Genomic DNA, 25,610 nt, shown 5'->3' with positions numbered 1-25,610 from the left:
TACCGTTGGTCCGTCAGCTTTTGTAGCTGCTGCAGTGATGACAAATTTTGTCAAGGTACAAACTGCAATGAGAACATAAGTATATCTATTTGAGGGGGGGAGGGGTCCAAGAAAATCTATGACCAGGTGCGAAAATGGCCTTCCATCCAATGGTGGTGGGATAGGTTGCAGATAACCATACTTCGGGGCACGCTTTACGTAACTGCATGAGATACACGACTTAATGAACTGAAGAATATCTTGAGATATTTTTGGCCAATAATACAAAAACTTGGCTTTTTGATAAGTCTTGGCAAAGCCAAAATGGCCGCCTCCATCAGAGAGACTATCATGACACGAAGCTAAAACTTCAGGGCGTAATTTTTCAGGAACATAAACTGCCAAAGACTTTTTGTTGGGAGTAAAGACTTGGAAATACACTAAATTATCTTTAAGGGTAAATCTTCGAGAAAGTCGCAAAATTTTCGAATCGGATACTGATTTGGGGTCTGATAGAGCCATATAAATCGACTTGATCGTGGGATCAGCTTGTTGTAATTCGAAAAGTTCTTTACTATTGTCCAATATGATAGCATTGACAAGGGCTGGAGGGTATCTAGACAGATAATCCGCGGCTTTGATAGGGGCTGAAGATTCTTTAGTGTATTTAATCTCAAAGTCATAATCCAAAAGTTGGGAAACCAATTTATTAAGTCGAGAAGAGGAATTTTTGAACGTCTGAAAATATTCTAAAGATTTATGATCACTGATAACCGTGAATCTCCTGCCATAGAGAAAGGGTCTAAAATGATTAGCTGCGTTTACTAATCCGCGTAATTCAAGCTGGGTAGCGGACCAAGATTTAAGGGGGGTTAAGATTTTACTATAAAAACCAATCGGATGAAGTTTTCCAGAATCATCTGGCTGTGCCAATATGGCGCCTGTGGCAATATTGGAACTGTCAATGATCAGGGTCAACTTTTTCGATTCGTCAAAATTTTGGAGAACAGGGGGATTTACGAATTTATCTTTGAGAGAATTAAATGCGCTTTCTGCTTCTGGAGTCCATGTAAAGGGCTCTTTCTTAGCTTCTTGTTTCAAAATAGCATAGAAGGGTGCACAAAGTTTAGAAAAATGAAAGACAAAATTACGATAAAAAGTACAAGATCCAAGAAAACTACGCAACTGTTTATAAGTAGAGGGCTGGATTGACTGAAACTTGAGTTAAAAATGGGAATCGAAAAATTTAAGGGAAAAATATGCTGAGGTGTTGACAGAGCCATCTTTGAAAGAAGGAGACACGTTCTTTGATGCTTATTTTTGAGAGCAGTGGACTGTATTTTTTTTAAACTGAAAATTTTGCAGTTCAAATCCGGTTCGGTCAGGACCAATGAAAGTTTAATGTAAGTCTTCTAAAAAGATTAGCCGAAAGGGTCGTCCACGGCACCCGGACCGTAGGCAATCGTGACCGGTCACGAGTAGCGCGATGGAAGCTAATTAAAGAGAGAGACGGACATTTACTTTATTGAAATTTTGATGAATTCATCCAAGACCAATCCACACAGGTCAGTCATTCCCGTGGACGAGTTTTGGTACTCTACTGCGCAGTGACGTACTATTGAGTGCTTGCAATGTATTTCTTATGGGAGCACCCATTGTGACGTACTATTGAGTGCAGCTGACAATGAGTTAGGGCCGGGCGGGGAAGTGGCTTTCAAAAAGATGCGCAATGACTGACCTGTGTGGATTGGTCTTGAATTCATCCGCGGCACTCGGACCGCAGGCAATCGTGTCCGGACACGAGTAACGCGAATGAATTTTTAGACCGAAAAGAACTGTTTATTGGCAGAGGGCCGGAATTTGACATGAAGTTATTATTAGTAGAAATGAGCGAGGAAAGAAGATGAATTTAGAACACATACTTACTTGGGTAAATGAAAAGACGTAACTGATTAGGAAGAAAGGTTATAGCGCACGAAAGAATACAAGCGGGGCGAATGTACTTGCTCAGAGACACTATCAGAGAACGGTAGGTGAAGCATAATTTAGATACGGCACACGGGCCAACCGGTCAAACTGGATTTGAGAAGGAATTACGCGGACGCGTGGTTAAGTTAAGAAAGGTTGTGAAGGAAGGCACCGGTGAGTATTATAATTGAGGATTTATGGAGAGAAATAATCAAAGATGGATTTTACATATTGAAACAGACAAAGTAATAAAGAAAAGAATTTAAATATCTTATGAAAAGCCGGAAGGGCGAATAAAGAGCCCGCAGCGCGATCGGGCGGGCCGCGGCGGAACTAGGCGCGCGGCGCGACATGAGATGCGGGCGGCTTGCCTAGCTGACGGAATGAAGGCTAAATATTGGTGACGCTAGCGGCGCCAACAGTCTTTTTTCTGTAAAACATAAAGAAACGAACTAAAAATACAAATTAATAAAGAAAAAATCTACCTAAACGTTATGATAAAATACGAACAATGAGGTACCTAGCTGGCAAACACGTAGGGCCACGTAATGAGTAAATTGAAAGGACAAAAGTTTCAGAGATCACACACCGTCATTACTTTCAGTGTAGTTAACATCCCATCCCATCCCACCTATAATAGTTACCCGACCTATGTCAGCAATTCTTTCGTTCACGATAACCATCGTTAGATTTACGTTAGCTTCTTCAAATTTTGCAATTTTGTCCATTTTGGTCTTATGAAGAACTGTATAAATTTTCGGTTGAATCGCATTTACCGTTTACTTATAAACGGTAATTAACGTAAGTGCCCTACTTACGCTGTTTTCCACTAAACTGTTTTTATGAAAGTTCCATTCCTTGGTTTCCTTGGTAACCTTTGTTTGCTATCAGCTGATGTTTTATTTCAACTTATTTTTTTCTTTTTTTTCATTTTTTTTTCTTTCTTTTTTTAATAAATCATTGCTAGGTTAGTTCTAATTTTTTTGCCAGCATTAATTCTACCTCCCCCCCCCCCACCCGCAGCTAATTTTTCTAGCTCCATCACCCTCTCCCCAAAACTCATTTTTCTATCGATTTTATCATTTTTTTTGTATGGCATGTCTTGATCCCCTACCACCATTTTTTCGGGGTTGTAGATATTTTAGCGGCCTCTAGACCCGTGACTCCAGTCACGGGCATTTCGCTAGTCAATAATAACAAGAAGTTCGTCGCCGAAGTGAAATGGAAACAACAAAAGAAAATATTAAATTATAATATGAATAAAATTTTTGAAAAAATAATTGAGCTACGAGCCAAAAATAAAGTAAACAAATAATATTCCAAACTACATAGAGCTCAAATTGTAGCTCAATTATTTTTTCAATAATTTTATCATGTCATATGAAAGCCAGCCACATTGGAATTGAAATGTATGATATGAATATTGAATAGATGTCATTGTATCATTTTCGAATTATTCTTATGAGGCACCTTAAACGCACTGAAACCTCTTAAATTGAGGGGCTCGGAGAAAAAGGCGCTTATATGAAAGCCAGCCACATTGGAATTGAAATGTATGATATGAATATTGAATAGATGTCATTGTATCATTTTCGAATTATTCTTATGAGGCACCTTAAACGCACTGAAACCTCTTAAATTGAGGGGCTCGGAGAAAAAGGCGCTTATAAGTGCAGTTTTTGCCATAATACGAGAAATGCGTGTTTGAAGTTTCGAAATTACATGTATCCTTATGGTGGAAAGAAAGCTCAAACTGACTTTTTGATGCTTAAAAATTTGATTTTGGGAGCGAATTTTTCACAGAATATGCATTAAGGCTAGTTTTAATTGAAATTATTAATATCTCAATTTTTTCAAAAACTGCACTTGTGCGCCTTGTTCTCCAAGCCCCTCAATTAATGTATGCCAGAAATAAAAGGACGCCTATCTTGGGAATAGATTAAAAGATATTGTTTTTTTACACATATATAGTTTCTAAAGAAAATAGTATTTCACACTAGACGCACTATGCACCATTGTCTCAAACATGCTTTTTCCTCCCCTTTTCTTCTTGGAACTAAAGTTGCAAGGTAGCTTCAAACATTGAATTTGACTCTGGGACTAATCTTTAAGTATTTCACTAAGGGTTGAGCCGTGTTTACGTGTCTCTCGGGTAATCGTATAAATCCATTTTCTCCTGACCAAGGTGATTATTTTTTGACATGACGTTTGCAAAGAAATTAACGTCTGGAAAGACGAGGGCTAGAAAACACGTGACCAAGTTGTTTTTGACCTCCGACATGAGCAATAAACAAAATACCTATATACCTTATACCTGCTGAATCACGAAGATTAAGGCAGAAAATTCAAAGGATAACAGCTGTTGAGATGTTGAATTCTCACCTATTATTTAAAGAAAAAAAAAATGCAAACTTGAACGTGGGAAATAGACAAAAGACAAGGAACGTTTAAATGTTGCTTACTTAAACGGAGATCGAAAAGTTTGGAACTACAGGAACAAGAGCTGGCACTGACGATACAGACGATAAGATACAGTTCTCTTCGCAAACAAGAATCACACAGGATGGCGGCAGTCTCTATTCGGCAGTCGTTATATTTACGTCACTGCAAGAGTATACACAACATTACAGAGGAAAATTATGGCGCTAGAAAAACTCAGAGAAGTAAACGATGTGTAAAACAATGAAAATACTTATGTGCATCTAACACTAGTGATGTCACTTAGGGCAAAGACGCGAAACAACCATCACCGTATTAAGCACGGTTTTTCTTCAAGCTCAAGAGCGTCCCTCATTGGTTTTTTCTGAATCTTCAATGTTGCTAAGTTACTTTTGACAAGTGGTCTCGATTGTCACTTACGCAGGGATTCGCCAAAATTTTGGGTTTTCAAAGACCACTGCTCCCTAACGTTCATTGGAACTCTTGCACCTTGTCAATGGTTAGAGTTCTCTGAGCACTGTGCAAATCGTGAATTATTATCAGCCTTGAAAAGTGCTTCCAAGAAGTGCAGTTGCCGCCAAATTTTTAAGTAAATAATTCACATGTTTTAATTTTTTAGGGGTGGAGGAGGGGGGTGGTGGAAATTAAGTGAATACTTTTTTGGGCTTGCAGGCTGCAGGGTCACTTCAATTTAATGTCTATTTGTACTTCTCTGATTTCGTATATTACTGACAATTTGCTATTCTGCAAGCTTCCGCTGTAAAGTAAGTAAGTATATAAGTACTTGGAGCGTCTACTCTTTATCTCGAGGGATAAGATAATAATGAAAATAGACGTGTATTACACAGTGCCACATCGATAGCTAAATGCGAGGAATTCGTATCTACATTGCAATATTCAAAACTCTTTATTTATGTTTTACTTCTGTCGCTTGGCTGACAAAAGGGCGTTAACTACAATTTGAGATGAGCCCGAAAAAGCATTGAGTAATATGCACAACAGGGTGCATCGTCAAGTGTGGTTACGCCCTTATGTCAGGAAGGCGACGATTGTTCCAACTTAAGGGTCTACGAGTGGCCATGAGGGGAACGATGATCTTCAGAGGACCACTGATAGTAGTTAGGCCATATCCTTAAACCGCGAGGTGCAAGGATCAACCGGTACACAGTGGTTTAAAAGTGTTTCGAATTTCCTCGAATTCTTCAGCATCTCCGATCTGTTTTGATTGCTTTTCTGACTGGAGACTTTGAATTGAACTAAATTTTGCAATGGAAGTTATCACGTCTGGCTCAACCATGAAAGAACGAGTCAGTTCAGGGAAACTAATAAATACGTTAATTCCTTATGTCCCTCACTCAGAGCGAGTTTAAAATAAAAAATAATTCGCACTTATGTGCTGAAATTCAACAAAGTAAATATCTTATAATTTGGAAAAAAAAGTTCAAACCAGGGTCTGCCCCCAAACTGGTTTGCGGTCCAACCCCGGCAAACATTTGACTTTTCGCGAGGGAAAAAGGGATGAAAATAGACGGAGAAGGCTCCAAACTCGAATAAATTACGTAAGTTTTTCCACGGATTTTGCTGCTTTGAATTCCCGAGCCTGGATTCATATTAATAAGAGGCATTGCCATCAGGTTAAAAATAATTAAATGCACAAAATGGGTGGGGGTAGAGGGAAGGGGTAAGGGTAAGATTACTTGAAAGGGGGAGGCAGGAGGCTCAATAACGATGAAAGCTAGACAGGAAGGATCTGCTGAAAAGGTTGTGAGGGAGTAGAATGGAAACCGTTAGCAAAATAAACCAAGTGGAGGGGAGGAAATAGGGTGGGGCAAAGGAGGATGGTCGGAGGATGAGGACGGATTTTAATTGAAATTAGTTAACTAACTTCAAATATAAATGAAAGAAAAACTCGCATTTAAAAATTGGAGTGGATGCAGAGCGAGGAATTTTAGCAGTGAATCGCGGAGCACAACGATCGGAGAAACAGTGCTGCCAATTTTTAAGACAATACTTTTGTTAAGCTTGCACCTGAATTTTTATTCCTAAGGAGAATACTCACAATTTACCGATTGACGTGAGTTACGTTTGATGCTCCGCAGCCCGTGACAAGATATACATTAATAACAATTTAAACAGCGGGTAACAAGGATAATTTTCACATAAATAGGTAGGTACTACCAAAACATTTTGGCTGAAAACTCAGTTTCCATCAGTTGGATAGGAACAGTAAAACATTTGAAAAATCTAATTGTTCTCATGGTGAATAAACATGTATACATGCATTATAATGTGGCGTTATCATTTTTTCAAAATTTTCTGAAGAGGTAGGGTCTTCGGAGACCCCTGAGAACTGAGATATAGAGAGCACCTATGCTTAAAAAACTACCAAAATAGTCTCTTTTTTACAAGCAAAACTATGCATAAGGGACCGTTCTTAAAATAAACGTATAACGCTGAATTTCGAATTTTTTGACCCGCCCAACCTCTCTCGAAAATTTTGTGCGGCGTAGGTCGCTATCCTTTCATACGCAAAAACGAAATGCCATAACAGTCTCCTCGATTCCTTCCTCCCTCCAAGAGCGTTGTACATATTTTATGTTGAGGATAATCGCTCAGATGATGATGATCCTACACCCAAAAAAATGTGAAGTTGATTTAACATTCTATGTGTAAAAAAAGTGTGCGAGAACTTACAAAATGCTAAATTGCCAGCCAAAGCAATTAATTTTACATATTGCCATTGCTACAGTAACGGATGTAGAAGGTAATTCAGCATTGTATGAGTGCTCGCACACTTTTTACGCATCCAGAATGTTAAATCAAGTATTCACTTTTTTTTTGGTGAGCGATTTCATGGCGAAAAATTTGTAAAAAAATCGCAACTTAAGGTGATTCGATGGACGCCATATTTTGTGTCAGAATGGCATGCGATATATTACCAATTTTAACAAAGAAATTCAACGTAATAAAGGCGTGGTTTTTTTAGAGAGAAAATATCGCATTCGAGTGCAGTTTCGATATCAGTATCGAATGCGATGTTTTCTCTCTAAAAAAAACCACGCCTTTATTACGTTGAATTTCTTTGTTAAAATTGGTAAGTGAGTGCTTTAGTCTCCTGACAACAGGATTGCGATCTCAAAATTGGAGAAAAATGACGAGTAGCTGAAAAAATGGAACCAATTTATGCGATATATCGCATGCCGTTCTGACACAAAATATGGTGTCCATCGAATCACCTTAATTTCAAAATATAGTAATTTTTCTGTTGAAAAATGCTACTTGGGCTCCGCTTAGAGTGGCAACAGCCCCGATGTTTACTCTCGCCGGAAAAACCAGGTGGGGGATGCTCAGCGCGGAGGGTTTTCCGAGCGTGCAACGGTAACAGTCGATGAATAGGGCTCGATTCACGGGCGCGCTTTAAAAGTTGGCTCCGAGGAGAGGGAAAAGTTATTATTCACATAATGAGGTATGTAATCGCATGGAAAAGGGGCGCCTCTTCTCAGTAATGGTTTCCGGTTGGTCGGAGCCCAGAACGCTGCCTCTCCGGCGGACCAATCAAAATCCACAGCTCCGCACTCGACCGCGTTGCGCGCGATGTTGAAGACTTCCCGATAACCCATCGTTTCCCCTCTGACAATAAGCCAGATTTTCACCCCTCCTATTTATTATCTATCTTTATATCTTATTTTATTATATTTGGATTGCGATTTGCAAAAAGGAGCCAAGAGCATTTCAATGTCGCTAAGATGGTGCAACGATTTTACCTTTTTTTTTTTTTTTTTTTTTTTTTTTTTTTTTTTTTTTTTTTTTTTTTTTTTGAAATATAACAATTTATTAGTTCTTTACAACTTGAAGAATTGTCAGACAGCGACAATCCTCGAAAGTGGGAAGAAGAGGTGCAGTAAAGATATACATAGTGCAGTTATTAATATTTACATTAGTCTTAACCTAACTTTTACTATTTTAGCTTAAGTACTAAATATCTTTATTTTATTTACTTAGAATTATCTAGATTAGTCTATTCTATTACTATTCCCGGCACCATCAGTGATATTACTTCGGGATGTGAGGTTGGTTGGGCTATTTAGGGCGATATTCTTATGCATTAATATGTTCTTGATAAAACGATATATACAATTCCAGTTATGTTTATTATCTAGCATTATATTTACAATATTTTTTGGCGTAATTCTATGTCCTAGTCCTAGTGTCTTTTCTAAATCAGATCTGTCTTTGTTCCAGGTAGGACACTCAAAGAAGGTGTGTCTGGGAGTGTCAATTGCACCAATATTGCAACATGGGCACACAGGGGAATCGCGTAGGTGGAATCTATGGAGATACTGTGCGTAATATCCATGTCCAGATAGAAATTGCGATAGGTAAAAATCAACTGTACCATGCTCCCTGTATGACCACTCTGCAACATTCGAAATTAAAATTCTTGTCCAATTACTTTGCTGGTTGTTTTTAACCTTTCTTCCCATTTATTTAAAATATCCGTTCTAATTTCGCCCGGATCTTCCTCTTTGAGCATCCTCCTTAATTTCTCTTCAAAGAAGAGGTCAGCCGGAGGAATTGCTGAAATTAGATCTAATGATAAATCAGACACTGTTCTGTATGCACATATTAGGGACGTTTTAATAGGTCTTAGCGTTTGTCTTAACTTATTTATGTTCTTCTTTGACTTGAGAGCGGGGGCCCAAATCTGGATGCCATATGAAATGATAGAAATTACAGAATTAAAAAATAAAAGTCTTTTGTAGAATGAAGGTCCTTTTGTGTTCGGCATTATACTCCTTAACATGTTATTGACTTTTTTTGCTTTTTCACACACATTTGTGATATGTGTGTTCATACAAAAGTTCTTGGATATAGTTATTCCTAAATGTTTCATTGATGATGTTGGGTCAATTTCGTCTTTATCTATTCTGATTTTAGCATTTTGTCTGGCTCTTTTCTTTCCAGTGATGATAATACTCTCAGATTTCTTTGACTCTATTTTAAGGTGTTTTTTCTCTAATTCTCTTTTAATTTTCGTTGTGATTTTATAGGAGTCTTTTTTCAAGGATTCTTTATCATAACATTGTAGTATAATTAATAAATCATCGGCATATGCGATTTTCTCAGATTTGGGATCCGTTCTCATTCTTACAATATTGTCAAAGGTTATGTTCCATAACAGAGGTGACAGAACTCCGCCCTGGCAACATCCACTGTTGATGCCAAAGATACTTCCTTTGCATTGGATTATGCGATCGGACAGATATCCTTTAATAGTCTCAATCAGGTACGTAGGTATCTTTTTAGCTTCAAGAGCGTTTATGATATCGACCCAATTGAGACTATTAAAGGCATTTCTAATGTCTAGTCCCAATACCGCTAAAAGTTTCCTTCTATGATAAGGTTCTCTCATATTCTTTTCATAAATATCCTTTAGTTTTCTAAGTGCATCAACAGTTGATCGTCCTTTTCTAAAACCAAATTGGTCAGGGGATAGATCCATACTCTCCATTATGCGACATGATATTATATATTCATATATTTTATTAATGCTATTTAACAAACATATAGGTCTAAATTTCTGATTTTCTGGATCTTCACCTTTAGGAATTAAGACTAAGTTTGCAACTTTCCAGTTCTCTGGATAGTTTCCTGTAGACAATAGATTATTACACATCTGTGTGAATGCTTTGATATTAGTATTTACAAATATTTTAATTAAGATTGGATCAAATTCATCAGGATCAGGTGCTTTTCCTGTTTTTAGTCTTGAACACGCTCTTCTCATTTCTTCTTCTGTGATGGTAGGAATTTTTTCTTTATCAAAGTATTTAGGGGTCCATTTAGTATCTCCATGATCTGGGAATAGATCATAAACTGTTTGATATAGTTCTTCTGTTGATAATGAAGATTCATAATATCTACTGGGGTTTTTAATTCCTCTCCTTATAATTTGGTACGCATTACCCCAAGGATCCTTTTCAAGCTCGTTTATCAGTGAAGTCCAACTTTTCTTTTTCGATATTTTAACCTCTTTGTTAAGTGTTTCTTTCAAGGATTTGAGTTCATTATTCAAAGGTCTAGTTTATTTCTTTTCTTCATTCTTTGAATTTTCCTTCTTATCTTTTGGCATTTAGATCTAAGTACAGCTATTTTGTCGTTCCACCAGTATAATGGTTTCATATTTCTGGCGTTAGATTTTTTAACAAATATCGTATCACAGGATTCGTATAATATTTTTTCACAGAGAATTGGTGTTAGTTCTTGATCTTTACATTTATCAGTTAATTTCTCTTTCGCAATTTTACTAAATTCTGCATATTTTTTGGGGTTAAGGAACCATCCCTGTCTTTTTTCCTGATTAAATTGATTGACTTCCTGTCCAAATTGTATTTTGATAGCTTTATGATCACTGATAAAGTGCTCTTCTAGGATCCTCATATTACACTTATCGGCTAGTTCAGGAGAAACCATTACTAAATCTATCACGGATTTCCCCTGATGTCCGACAAATGTGGGGTTGAATTTACTACAATCATTTAATATTAATAGATTATTGGCAAAAATGAATTCCTCTAGTCTTTTTCCCCTTTTATTTGTTATTCTGTCTCCCCAAGCTTTGGATCTTGAGTTGAAGTCTCCTGTGAGAATAATAGGGGTTTTCATTTCCTTGATGAATTTTTCCAATCTGTTGAGAGAAATATTAAGTTCTTGAAAGTTTTGGTTGGGGGATAAATATACATTAATAAGCGTTAAGTTTTCCCATTTGTATATTGGGTAGAGGGCATCCATGAAGAGATGGAGAGATGCCAGCTTCCGGAGGATCTCTACCATGACAGATTCCTGTGGAGAATAGGCGTCGCAGAGCGCCCTAGCGCGCCGTAAAAGCGGCTCATACATACACACATATTTACGACGGTAATTTTCGTCTTAAACTTTTAGTTTATCGGGAATAAAGTTAAAACTTGTTTTGATGAACACATTGGAAAAAAAACACATTGGATCCAGAGTCCAGACTCTTGAAAACATTGACAAGAAAAAGGACTCTTGATTCAATCAGATTTAAGCTTAAATCAAAATTAAATTCGCTCAAATTAAGAGGCTTGGTTCTTGATTTATTAAGCTAAAATCTGATCGAATCAAGAGTATTTTTTCTTGTCGATGTTTTTAAGAGTCTCTACTCTAGATCCAATGTGTTTTTTAAAAACGTTAATATCTTCGTTATAAGTTGATTTCAGTAATTTTCGTCGTAAGAATCGTGTTTTACGTGAAATTTTGGTCAGGTAACATGTATTAGAATGCTTAAATTCGTACCTTGTCTAGTGGTCCATTAGTAAAATTCTTTTACGCTCAAGAAATTCACTGCCGCAAATTTAAACTTTCCCGCTTAAATTTGAAAATAGCGGCAACAAAAATCAGCGCACTTTTGATATTTAGCGGGAACTGGCGCGATTGGTCGGTTCATTCTGGCCTTTGATTCTGGCGCGAAGAAAAACCAAACAAATATAACAACATAACCTCAATCTAAACTGTCACTTTTTGATTTTTTGTTTTGTTCTTTACTCACTGGCCAAAGTCCAGTAATTGATTTCGATCCTCAATTTATTTTAAGATATACTTTGCGTGTGGAAAATTATGGAGGTTGACCGACACGATGTAAATGAAGAAATCCGGCCACTGCCCCGTAAATGTGGTAGAAAATCCAGCTTCTTTCGGAAGTCCTTCAGTGCCTGTGAGTCTTTCATTCAAGTATTACTTATCATCATATATCCTGATGTCCTGCAAATCCTTGTCTTATGATGAATAATTTGCCTTTACACAAGACTTACTCTCTCCAGTTTGATGTATAGTATTTTAACATGGGGTTTCTCACACACTTTTTAAAGATCAGTGATCACAGGGTTTGATACCTGTCAAGTTAGCCGTGGTTTTAATACCCTTGGGAGTATGGACTGTATGTATATCTGATTTGTGGGATCCACATGCCCCTCCATCAATGGAGTTTAATATGCAGATTGCTCCTGAAATTAGGTGAGATAGGTTGTATCCAAGATCGACTAATAATCGTTTTTTATGATCTTTATCTTATAAGACGTAATCCGATAACTGACAGTCAGTTCGCCGTTTCTCTTTCTACTTTTGTCATCGGCTAGTAAGTTATCAACAGAACATGGCTTCGAAGCAACCATGGCTGTGTGTCATTAACAGGCTAGACTGATTATGCTGTTTGATTAGATATTCACAATCAGCGAATGTTTTACTCAGCCATCAAATGTCTATCTGGAGAATATAGACCTTTTTTCACTGTGAGGGGTGTATCTCAAGCAAGCTCCCCATCAGTACCTCCATCTAAAAATTTGAAGAGACAGAGTAAATGCATGGATCCAATGGTAATACTTGTTGCTTTATAATGCATTCACTACATAAAGCTTTTGCTACAGCAATTTTCACAGAATCTTCTTTACATAGAGAAGAAAAATCATAGAAGTTTGAAAAAATGATGCTTTGTAGCTTCCCCTGTCGAAATTAAAGTGTGGCAGGAAGTTTGCTAGGCCGCAAATGGAGATACGCATATCTGCAGTTTCATCACCATATCTGCACTCATCCAATATTGAAATTGGTAGGAGGGTTTCTTTATGACTTGTGTGCTTTACCACACCACCAATTATACTAATTATTAGTTTACTATTTAGTTACTAATCATCTTTAGTTTAAGTAATTTTAGTTCAGTGAAAAAATTATATTTTCTTTTAAAATTTTAAATTTCACCTTTTCTTTTTTACATTCACTTTTTTTAAGTTTCTGATTTTACATATGTTTTGTAACAGATGCAGAATCCTGCAACCAAACAACGTCTGTGAGATCGACAATTTTCTCTGCTAACGAAAGTACTGAAGAAACAGATGACAGGTAATGGTGGCATTCGTAGAATTCTTACTTTTGAAACTCCATCCAACTAATGAGAATACATTCTGTGCAACCTAGAGTTAATTCATTTTAAGGTCTCAATTTATTTAAAAGGTGTTACGGTTGAATAAACGGCTATCTATAAATATTGAGGCACCTCTCATTAATTTTGAGAGAAACTCGACCCAGGGCATAATGTATGAGGAATTCAAACATATGAGCTAATTTTTTCCATCTTAATAAGGAAGCTTTGGTGAAATTCATTTGTATCATATGCTCCCATTGGCGTCTCTTAACTCAAAACATGTTTCTCTCTTTTTCACAAAATTGCCTCTAATTTTTTCATACGGCATATCCTACATTTAAGACTTGTAAGTATTTTTTTGATCAAATTTGTTAATTCCAAATTAAAATTTATTGCAGCGCATTTATCTAATCCATAGCTAAGTACATTCAATTTTTCATGACTCCCGTATCCTACAAACAAGTTGAATTTAATATTGAAGTTGACAGTGCTGATCTCATGCTGTGTCTTAAGATTTGAAACAAAGAGTCTCAAAACTGGATGTTGAAATACAATACAGATATAAATAGTCATAAGAAAAACCTCTTCGGAATTTTTTTAGTAGTTAAATTATACATTCCACTCAGTAAGTAAATCCTTCTTATGAAATGGTGGCATAGCCTAATGTGTTTCACATTTTTTAAGGTTGTGTGTCTTGCGTGGTATGAGGGCAATTATTGGCTTTCTCAAGTTATCACACGAGTCAATCAGAATAGGAATAAGTTGGGAAAGATGCTTTTTTAAGGTTTCAGATTTTATTCTCTTGTCATTCCTCTCTGTATTTCAGGTCTACAGCTTCAATGTCATGATTATTTAAGTACTTATTGTTTTTCTTTTTATCTTTCAGACTTATTGCACTTCTGAAGGAACAGAAAAAACAAAATAAAGTAACCCTCGAGGAATTGAAGGATGCCTGTATTCTAGCGAAGTATGTATTTTTCCAGTGACCTAAATAAACTTTTTTGAGTTACACTGTCTTATGAGGTGAAGATGGTAGATGTGGTTTAATGAGCTTTTAAAACAAACCATCATCTTTCAAACTCGATTTTATAGAGCTTTTAAGTAAGTGTATGTTTGAAGGAAATGAACAATTAAGTTCTTCTTTGATGTCAGACCCGGGCCAAAGACACTGTAAGTACAGAGTGGCCAACACACCAATCATGGGTGTTTGTTTATAAATATACATGCCTGTTTACTTATTTTTGTTTGTCATTGTACGTCATTTTCGACCTCCATGATTTGACGCACTCTATCATTGCAGACAGTTTTCAAGATCATTGTATTGTTTGTTTCAGGGCACAGAGCTTTCAAGATTCCTTTGACTTTGAAAAGGAATTCGAGGCAGGAATGTGTGATAAGGAGGCTTTGAAATGGAAAGAAAATTTGGAATTCATCAATGCAGCTCCTGACTATAAAGGACTTTTTGCAAAGTTCGAGTCACTTAAAGAAAAAATAGCCCTCGAGACACGGCTTGATGCTATGCTGAAGGAAGCAGCCGCCAATTTTGCCCATGCTGCTCAAAACAAAATTCAAAATTCAGTTGGCAATGTTATCCAAAAACTTGCAGAAGAAAGATTAACAATGGCTGATATCCTGACTCCTGATTTAAACATCGATTCTGATGGCATTATGATACCTTCATTTCTAAATACTTCTAACAGTCAAATAGATGAAAAAGAGAACTGTATGTCCTAATGACTGTTCAAAATGTTTTATTGTTATGTATGTAATATAAATATTTTATTCATTAACTCTTTCAATGCCACAGGTAAGTTAGCTTGTCCACTGCAGTGAGCATACCATGAACCACAGAGGGGTTAACTTGTTTTCGAGTCAAATGCACCTTAAGACCTCCCCATTTTAGCGGAATGATGGAATAAAAAATGCAGGTCAACCCCTCATAAACCCAGCTGCTCATCCGACTGTTTCCCGCAACCGGCTTTTTTCATGGTGTGGATCGTGTACCATTTTTTATTTTCACCTAGTTTACGGAGTGAGCACAACAAATCTTACTGTGGTATTGAAAGGGAAAAGTAAAGTGAACAATTGTCGAAATTTTAATATTTTAAAGTGGGTACGTTGTAAAATTATCATGTTCACCAATTTTGTAATATACTTTCAAAATTTTGCGGATATTTTTTTATTTTATCAATCTTATCACTAATGATGGAAGTATGTAACTTAACAAGCATTTTGTCTTCTTTGTGACCGTTCCGCTGCTAGCCAACAATAGAATAAAAAAAAATCAATACGCATAGAGCAAGGCTACTGAGATGAATAATCTTTGAACTGTACATAGCACTGATTTAAGGGAACTGAATTTTCAGTACAATCTCTTAGGTTGTTCATTTTTACCAGGGTTCATATTTATATTTTTCATGGAAAAAGTTAATTTTCCCCCCTGATGTCCTGGTTAAAAACAAAACATCACAACCAGGACATCAGGGGAAAAGGGTAACTTTTTCCATAAAAATTATAAATTTCAGTATGTACGATCAATCATTCACTCAGTAGAAACCAGTGTTCTGTCTTCACCATAAAATTTTAGGAGCCACCTTGGCCAGAAAATCCAATTCCCAGGGGCCAAATTAACCTTTTGCATATGCATAATGGTGCATGAAATGTGCCTAGTAAACCATGCGTAGAGATTGTAACACTAGTTTGCAACTGCAAATTTGAAAAAATCAACAGCATGTGTCAACTTTTTCAGGTGTCGTGATGGCCAGGCACTCCAATTTTTAGACGCATTCAGCGCAGGGCCTCAGGGAAGGAAGAACACTGATGAAAATAATCATTGTTTGTTGAACACTTCAAAGCACCTATCAGGATGAAAAATCCCTGTGCTAATGTGGAACAAAAACCTCTTTGAAAGGAATAGGTTAAGAAATCAAGCATAAATTCTAGTTTAACAACAGAATATAAAATCTTTAATAATTGCGTACAACAAATTATTGAGATAAAAAAGTAGGTGGTATGTACTTACAAAATTACAAATATAAGCACTAAAGATAAAATACTGCAAAAATTTTGGCAAACACTAGGATTCTGGCACCAAAGGCTCCATCAGAGATTTGATGAAAGAATTTCCATTAATGATTTTAGTGGTTGCGATGATGAATTCCACATTTGCTGAAAAAATGAAATAAAATAGATTACCATTCAGTTAAATAAAGGACTACGGAGTTGGAGGAAAGGCGGAGCACTGAGGACTGTGCTCTTTTTTGACATGGGCTGCAAAAACCAGGATTTTAAATTTTCTTTTTGTGGCAAAGGGAAAGTTTTTGAGACCTAGGTATCCCCTCCAATAATTCGAATAGAGGTGCAATGGATTCTAACGCACCAAAAGGCCTCAGGTGCAATCTACATGAGTTAGCTCACCAAATGCCATTCTTAATGTCAATTTATAAACATTTATATTCTTGTTGAATTTCAAGAATTAGACAGCTCGAAAGTAGACTTTGAGTTCTCTACAACTTCAATTTTTAATTGAGGTACAATGAGCAATTTCTCTGTAAAACTTTACCTATGTAAAATTGGCCACATTTATATTCAAAAATTTTTAAATTCGAAACTAATTACCTAGTTCCTCAATTGTGTTGTCAATTTTGGTCAAGAGCAAGTTATCCAACCAGGCAAGGACCGGTTATTTGGGCAAGAATTGAATAATATGTGTATTTTTTTTTCTGAAATGATTATGTTTTCCATTTATGATATAAAATTGACCAAGCTTATGCTTCATGATTACAAACAGCCTGAAACAGCATCTGATCAGTCCTTCTATGTTAGTTCGTATGCAACTTTTTCCATATCGAATGCAGCTCTCACCAAAAATTGTTATATAGTCAGGGCATTACTGTGCTTTCAAAGTGGACTCATTGCAGCTGTGCTTGCACCTATGCTAAAGACCTTCAGCAATTGATTTTCAGTCACTGCAGTTACATCTGAAGGGACAAATTGAAAGTACTCACATTCTTCTTGTTGAGAAAGGAATCTTAGTGCGGAAATTTCAGCATAAGTACAGCCTCCAAGAAAGAAGACTAAAACAACTTTTGGTGCATCATTCTGAGATGTGATATTGTTTCCTGGAACACAAAAACAAGAGTAAACAGTTATAGTGCATCAGCCACTTTCCCTCACATCTTGGTGTCATATAAATCCAAGAGCAATAATACACATAACTACTATTCTCAGTTCACTTGTAAGAAAACCTTAGAAAATCAGACCCAAATATTTCTCTAGCCATAGTGAGATTCCTTACTTGAGGGGCTTGGAGGACATGGCGCGTAAGTGCAATTTTTGCTAGTTTGAGAAATACGTGTTTGAAGTTTCGAAATTACACACATCCTTATGGCAGAGAAGAAGTTCAAACTGACTTTATGATGCTTAAAAATTGAAATTCGGGAGGGAATTATTAACAGAATATGCATCAGGACTAGTTTTACTTGAGAACATTAATACCTCAATTTTTTCAAAAACTGCGCTTATGCGCCTTGTCCCCCAAGCCCCTCATTCTCCATAGTATATAAAACTAATCAATTGATGTTACGTAAATTTTGTAGGATAAAAGTAACTTTTTTACCTTTGTAAAAATTACTACAAATTGTGGTAAAATATAAATGTCACTCATAAGTTCACATACTATGACACACTGACAGACTAGAAGTCTTTGGTCATAAAATTACAGTGATAGTGACTTACTTTGGGATAATTGAGAAGGCGGAATGTTCTGATGGTGATCTACAACTGGCCCTGGTAGTAACTGCAGAGAATCTTGCAAATTTGCCCATCCGTTAGGTTTGGTTGCATGCTGTGCAAGTCTTACAGAAAGTGGTGCATATATACTATGAACGTAGTTGATATCAGTTGGATTAATTTCATCGCAGTCTTCAATGGTGAGCCGCAATGTTTTTCGAACCACCTGCAAAGGAAACCAGTACCGCATATATTTAAATTACTTGCTGATTTTGAGATTTTTATTTACTTCAGAACATGGAGTTTTAGACAAAACCTTGATTTTGGAGCTTATAATCTTTTGAAAAGTGGTAATGAACCGCTAGACAAGGTGAATATTAAAAACCAACAGGAATATGTATTTTCACGTCTGACATGTTAAAAAAGTAAATTTCAACAAATGGATACAAAATTAGTGATTATACTTTAAATTAAAAGCAATAAATCTAAACTTTCCACTGACAAAAAAAAAACAACATAAACGTTACTTTTTTAACCAACATCCCCTAAAAACTGAAATTCTTAGTAGTGAGGGGAAAAGCTCATGCAGGCAAAATTTTATTTGACAGGATTTGCTGTTTGGTGCAACAATAATTATGAACAACCAGGAATGCAAGTGCAAATGAAATTCGGGTCCTAATTGGTCAAAATTTAATTAGTGTTGCACCAAACAACGAATCTCTTCAAATAAAAGTTTGCTTGCATGAGCTTTTCTTCTCTCAACTAAGAATTTCAGTTTTAAACTGAATTTTAGCGGGTGTTGGTTAAATAATTAAAGGTGCCTACGTTAATGTTGGTTTCTTTTTTTTTTTTTTGTTAGTGGGAAATTTAAATTTATCGATTTTAATTTAAACCATAAACACTAATTTAAGGACTAAACTAGGAGCAATATACTTCTTGCAGAATTCTTAGATATGATGAATTATTTGAAGATAATAAAGAGCCAATAATGAGGGCAATAAGCATGAAAATTCATGAATTTTTCAGCAGGGCTTAGCTCTGAGCATGCAATTGAGGTGCAAATTACCATGAACTGTCGTTGGCCAGACTGGACTTTGAGAAGACCACATTTTTCCAAATTCGTTAACGAGATGATATGTTCAAAGCCATACGTCTGAATAATTTCTCTCTTGTAAAAGTCGAGTATTTTAGGTTTTAGCCCAGAATTGGTGGCTGACTGCAAGCAGATAAGCCGCAGTACTTTGACTAGTGGCACTTTTTTAGCGATGCACTCTTCAATGCGAGGATTGATTTTGTCAGTGTCTACACCCAAAACCATATCCTGTTCGACCATCAGGGAGTCTAAAAATTCACTTGAGTCTGCTGTTTCCTTTATTAGTTCAGCTACAGTTGTGTCTGAAAAACAGAATTTTTTAAAATTAAGTTGAATTTTCCCGATAAAATGTTTGCAGTCCCTTGTATGAGTCTTTTTAAGCTCAGATGATGATTGCATGGTTAATTTTCATTGTTAAAAGTTTTAGTTCACTTGTAACTGAGCTTTGTTTGAACTGTCAGTTTCAAAAAAATATGAATTGGACACGATACACCACTGTAGAGAAACATTTGTTACTCTGTGCCTTTCTGCACAAATCTTGTTTATTCAATGATTGTGGTTTATCTTAATACATTTTATGCGGTATAAGTTAAATGAGGTACATGCAATTATCATGAGAAAGAGTAAAAAATTCACATGTTGAGCTGGAAATTAAAATTATATTGAAATCTTTCAACAAATTATCAAAGAACAGAGACTCACGAATCGCCAGTGACTTCTTCGATGCTAACATTTTTGGTAACCGATCAACAAACTGTTTCATTTCTTGAACTGTTCTGTCTCCATGCCTTTCATCCAACTGCGAGGATATAAGTTTGGCTCTTCGATTCAAAGTTGAGCCTACAGCATTGAAATTTTTGTCCCTGAATGAACAATAAGGCCCAAGAATTAGTCTAAATTTAGTGAGAATAATCACATTTTCATCATGGTCAATAAATAGGAAACTTGTGTCATGTGTTTTGTACTTTCATCAATGAAGAGTACATTGATATAAAATATCAAATTTAGTCCAAAGAATCAAAATAAAAATGGAACTCGGTGAAACAAAAAATCAAATAGTTTCAAGGAAAAAAGGTTGGCAATAGCCAATTTTTGCAAGCTTGAAATAATTGGCCTTTGTGTAGGCAAAAATGGAATAATATGCTTCAGCATTGTGAAAGTTGTACGAAGCCCGAAGTTTTGTTGGAGTAAGGAATGGAGCAACAAATCATGTACATCAAAGACAAACTTCTATTGAGAGAGTGATCCATCGACCTTATCGCCTATTTGCTGACAGGGCGACAACCTAACACTCCGAGGCGTTGTTGCCACCATAACCGTGATGAGGTTCTAATACTAAACATCCAATGGGCCCATCTTACCAACATCAAATCTATTATATTTCAGATCAAATGATTAAAAAATATTTTCTTCTTTATAATGCTGGTTCATCTTTGTGGCAGTAAATTAAGTATCTACTTCTTTGACCAACAATGAGCTGTAAATGGTGAGTAAAGACATTAATTGTTAGTTCAAGAATCACGGGTGGTTAGAAATATTTAAAGAACTCAATGTAGATATATTGAAAAAATGAAGCTATAAACAGGTTCAGATTTGAATTTGGTTGCTCCATATATTTACGCCATCTGCATTACGTCATTAAATGGCGATACAATTTGAAATTTATGGAACAAGCCATGATTTTGTAAAGTATTTTACAAATTTAAGAATTGAAAACCTACCTCAGTTCGGCAAAAATGTCATCCGCTGAGTTTAAAATTATTTGCTTTTTTCCCGCAATGACATCCTTTTGATCTTCATTTGAGTGACTAAATTTTTCTGGTGGAAGGTGCACAGTGCCTAGCAAATATAACAACAAATATAAATAACAATATAAGAAGATAAATTCAATTAACTGAATAAAGTAAATTGAAACTTATGAGGAAATAATTTCAAACTGAGACGGCTCATAAACAGTCAGTGAGAAACTTTTGTTGGAGTGAAAAAAAGTTGTTCTTCATAAAAGACAGCTCAAAAATCAAGAAAGAAAGAATTTTTGAAATCCACTTCTAACTCTGCAATCTGCGTTGGTCAATTATTTAGCCTCTCAACTCAGGAAGCATACTTTAGTAAACACATAATTTGATATAAATGAATCACCCTAGTTTCATGATTAAGTCAGTCATTCTCAAAAAGACTGAAGCTGTAAAAATGGAGGTACAAGAAAAACAGTAGAAACTGTATACTTTGACCCATTTTAAACCTTGGGATAAATAATATTGTGAATAATTGAGATTCAGAACGGGTAACTTAAACCGGTTTTTACTGTTTTTCTTATAAACCTTTCATTGGCGACGCTAAAGACTTTTTGAGAAAGACCGATTCAATTGCTAGCAAAACTCAAAATGGCCACTCTCATGGGTTGCAGTTTTTCAATTGCCTTTCTTTTGGCAAATTCCATTCATCCAATGGCTTCACTTTATTTTTATAAAAGCTGATGGAGAATTTTTTTAATAATTTTAAAAATTCAGCGTAGGGTTGGTTCTTTTTTCTGACAGCTAAAGTGAAGTTTAATGTGTAATTGACTGGATGAAATTCGACCTAATCCTTATTAAAATGCAAAAATAGACTTACAGCGATTGATTTGAAAAAGCTCGTCTATGAGTCCCTCATAGGTTAGCTGTGTCACAAGTGGTGAAACGAGGTCTATTGATCGATCTAAAAGCAGCAAATGGTCAATTTGGGAATGTGTTATGTGCTTTTTGGGTGTCCGTGGTTCCAGAGATAACCGTTTTAGAAGATCCCAAACATGCTTAGCTGCTAGACCTTTCCCTGAGACTCTTGGAATGACCCCATATAGGTCTTGAAGCATCATTATTGCTTGAGCCGCTTGATACATGTAAGAAGGATCACTTTCCAGATGAAGCTCCTAGAATACAGAAGTATGACGAAATAAATAAAAGTAAAACTATCTTGTATCGTAAAACTAAAAGGATTATGCAGTTAAGTGAGAAAATTAGTTCGAGTTTTTAGTGAAACCCAGACCCAAGTTTGAAGTTATTCACAGAGGTGCAGAAGATGAGGCAGTAAAGTCCCTGATAATGGTTTAGAAGTTTCTCAGAGTCGGTGGAAAATTTCTAGCCTTCTGGAAAAGTCATATTTACTGCTGTGGATACACATAGGGTATCTAAAGGTACCAGGACTGGCACAATTACTTCGAAAAGAATGCATTTAGCAAGCTGGCTGTGACTTCATTCAGAAGAATAGCTCATTTTCTACTGACTAACAACATAATTGAGCTCATTGAGTAAGAAACTCTCAATTTTGGGATAGTTAAAAAAGAAAAAAAAAACGGGACCCCCGACTGTTTTTAGCTGGGTAAGATTTTTTCTTAGCTTGTAAAGCACCTCTCACGAAAACATTCTAAGAATTTGCAGGCTGAATAAAGGAGGGGTATTCGTTAGGGCCGTTTTTTGGTCGACCCAGAATTTCCTCAACTTTACGATCTTCTGCTCATTGAAGATCTATACTTTACAGAATGCAACATGACTTGGTCTCTTTTCAGATCTAGTATTAGCCTAAATGAGGGTCTCATCGGCCTTCAGGCCCACATTTAAGCTGGTAACGGACCTGAAAAGAGACCAAATCTTGATGCATTCCATAAAATTTATACCTTCAATGAGCAAAAAATCAAAAGATAAGGAAATTCTGCAAGAGTGGGCTCAAAAACGGCACTCATTAATACCTACCCCTCCTTTGACAATACAGATCAGACTTAGAAATACTGCCCAGGCAACAGCTGAATGCAACCGCGAGGAAAGAAATGATGCAGTAGTTACCAGAGAACTCAAGATTTGTGTATAAATGCTTGCCATTTAACAGATTTTCCACTGTGAATATTGTTTGTTTGAAAAATTAAGTGTTTTGTTGCCATCCCAAGTTAAGGGCATAAAGAAAGGGGACAAAGAAAGAACAGCACTCAGTAATTCAATGTGTGAGAGGTGTGGAACGCCGACAACGCCAGAAGCTTTAGATGAAATGAAAGGTGTGTACCAAGAGCAGCCTCCTGGTTGAATAATAATTTTTTGGTTACCTTTCTACCTGAGGAATTCTAAAAGACTGTTGGTTAGACAGAATGGGAGGCTCATAAAAAAATTATGTATAGAACTTACTTTAAAGGCAGAATCAAGCTCCATTGACAACAGATCATAGTCAAAGGGAAATATAGTGCATGCGAACTCCTCGATAAAAGTAAAATTTCCATAGACACCTCTATTCTTCAAGATTTGTTCGCAGAGCAAACTCCTATTGGGTACAAAAAATAAGTGGAATGTCGACATTTTGTGAGGACCGCTAGTTCTCTCCTCCCTGGAAATAAATATACAGACAAACGATTACTTGCAGAATTTTCCAGTTAAAATCATTCACAATCTTTTAAAAAAGTACAGTACATTTAGAGAATTTTTATCCTGACCGCAACAAAACAAGAAACAAAACAACCTTAACTGTTACTTTTATAGATATATTTCTATACAAAGATTTAGATTGATTGAACATTATCCAGATTAAATTGAGTGGATCTTCAATCAAAAAACTAACTCCCTCTTCAAATAGTGTAACATTGATTGGATGAACTTTACTTGAGCAATAATGCAAGGCAGTAATGAACCTGATGCCTCACAATAGCTAACAACAAATATAAAATTTACAAGCAAAACCTTCGGAAGTATTCCACACTGACAAATAATTTGTTTCCAGAACTTGAAGCGTAAAAAAACATTACCCATGGATGTTGTCTGCGATCATATCCATTAAATTCACTTGGGGTCGGGTGATGAATATGATATTTTTATAAACAGTTAAAGGGTTCTGTCCGATGGGGAGACGGCCCCGACGAAGCGGAAACATTTTGACTACATCTTGATCTCGAAGAAGACTGAACATTGCAATTGATCCGATGGCATCTGCTAGGGGCTCGTCCCAAACTATTGCCTGAAAGAAGTAGTGCAACAAATTTAAATACTGCACTGTTGGCTGATTAAGCACAAAAAAACTATTGAGTAAAGAAAGCAGAGGTAGAAAAGCACCAAGCACAACATTGCTGATGAGGCTTCAAACCATCCAATCGATGGCCAACATTTCTTTATTTGCAAGGTTGAGGACTTCCTGTCATAAATTATTTTTTCTATGGAAAACTTTCTCAAAAGTTTTCATTTTTCTCCTCAGTTAGCAGAATATTCTGCACTAATTTGAAGCTACAAATTTGGCTTGTTTCTTTTCAATAAATTCAAATAGAGGTGGAAGTTTTGAAACATCACAATGGAGATACCTACATGGTTTTGCACTTTCGCCATTACAATAATTCCTTTTAACTGTTCACCATAAATTTTTTCAGTTTTGAAAATTCTTTTAAGTACTCGTATAATCCACGCGGATGTACAGGGAGATTTTGATTAAAGAGGAGGGCAAAGGACAATCGACAGCTACAGAAATTCAATGATGCTGATTTATTGTCACAAGTTTTCTGGCAGGACTACAAACATTTCCTTTCTACCATTGGAATTCAACAACTTAAATGTATATTTTAAAAATAAAGGGCGCATGAAAAATAGACCAGAGACCTCCATGCCTGGGATACCACTCATGGTCTACGTGAGTCTATAATCCAATGTTTTTTAACGAAAAAACACAAGGTACATCAAAATTTTAATTTATGTACTTCTATTTAGTTAGATGGACCAGAGATTAAAGGCACTTGTTTACAAATTGAGTCGACAAGAGAGGTCGGACTAAAAATATAAATTCTTGGTCTCTTGGGGAGCAGAGGAATGTCAAACAGATACAATCAGATGACATACTGATATAGGGGTAGGTAATGCTGAAAAAGTCCTGAAAATTACTCCAGCTGCCGCACCTCAAACTATTCAGATCACAGAGGTCTAAAATTTTGAAAAGATATTTAGGTGGTATGAAGAACTAGAAACGCCACTCTCCACAAATTAGAGTTCTGGGGAACTCCTCCCATTTATGTACCACTTCAATTATGAGGAGAGTAATGAGAGGATACGCGAGGTAAGTAATGAGAGGATACGCTAAGTAAGCAGGGGGTAGGTACAATACAAGCCCTCTAGGAGCAACATGATCATTGCATATTGTGTTATACAGAATTAGCATGTTACCTTGGTGCCTACACATTTTTCTAGAAGTTGCAATAATTCTTTCCAGCTATTTTCTTGCACTTCTTGGATGTTGATTTTACCTCGCGAGAGGTATGACATCTTAGCAGGAAAAGAGGCAAAAGTTATGATTTAAATGAAGTTAAATTTTGAGCAAAGATACATTGTACAATCTGCGGGACACAAATTCACTATTCACTGGAACAATTGGGAAAAAGAACTTTTAAATTTACGATTCTTGCACCATAACTGTGGGTAGCTGAGAATAGCAGTGAACAGTTTTGTGTTTTGTTTACATTTTTAATTGAGGTTA

General features: G+C 36.2%; 3 protein-coding genes across 5 annotated transcripts in view; 1 reads left to right on the top strand and 2 right to left on the bottom strand.

The window, feature by feature from the left end:
• Positions 1-4,917, bottom strand: part of LOC109030459 (UDP-glycosyltransferase UGT4) — a 72,522-nt gene extending 67,605 nt beyond the window's left edge. The window contains exon 1 of the mRNA XM_072296808.1: positions 4,410-4,917. The gene's annotated coding sequence lies outside the window, so the exon portion shown is untranslated. The remainder of the gene's footprint in view (positions 1-4,409) is intronic.
• The window catches only part of LOC109030465 (uncharacterized), a 33,682-nt gene extending 18,197 nt beyond the window's left edge, over positions 1-15,485 (top strand). For all 3 annotated transcript variants that reach the window (XM_072296812.1, XM_072296813.1, XM_072296811.1), the window contains 4 exons: positions 11,999-12,118; positions 13,215-13,296; positions 14,205-14,285; positions 14,653-15,485. In XM_072296812.1, the coding sequence (XP_072152913.1) occupies positions 12,022-12,118; positions 13,215-13,296; positions 14,205-14,285; positions 14,653-15,052 (660 nt within the window). In that variant the 5' untranslated portion in view covers positions 11,999-12,021 and the 3' untranslated portion in view covers positions 15,053-15,485. The remainder of the gene's footprint in view (positions 1-11,998; positions 12,119-13,214; positions 13,297-14,204; positions 14,286-14,652) is intronic.
• Positions 15,486-16,261: 776 nt separating this feature from the next.
• On the bottom strand, positions 16,262-25,574 carry LOC109030457 (vacuolar protein sorting-associated protein 33A). The gene is made up of 10 exons (XM_019041429.2): positions 25,301-25,574; positions 23,905-24,113; positions 23,294-23,489; positions 21,756-22,050; positions 20,864-20,981; positions 19,845-20,005; positions 19,116-19,444; positions 18,056-18,275; positions 17,326-17,439; positions 16,262-16,486 (listed from the first exon to the last, which is right to left on the bottom strand). The coding sequence occupies exons 1-10, from the start codon at positions 25,397-25,399 to the stop codon at positions 16,395-16,397; spliced, it is 1,833 nt and encodes a 610-aa protein (XP_018896974.2). The 5' UTR covers positions 25,400-25,574; the 3' UTR covers positions 16,262-16,394.
• Between the last annotated feature and the right edge of the window lie 36 nt (positions 25,575-25,610).

This window comes from Bemisia tabaci, chromosome 2 (genome assembly GCF_918797505.1).
Source record: "Bemisia tabaci chromosome 2, PGI_BMITA_v3".
NCBI classification, from domain to species: Eukaryota; Metazoa; Arthropoda; class Insecta; order Hemiptera; family Aleyrodidae; genus Bemisia; species Bemisia tabaci.
Note: the sequence above shows the minus strand (reverse complement) of the source record. Positions and strands in the feature narration are given on the sequence as shown.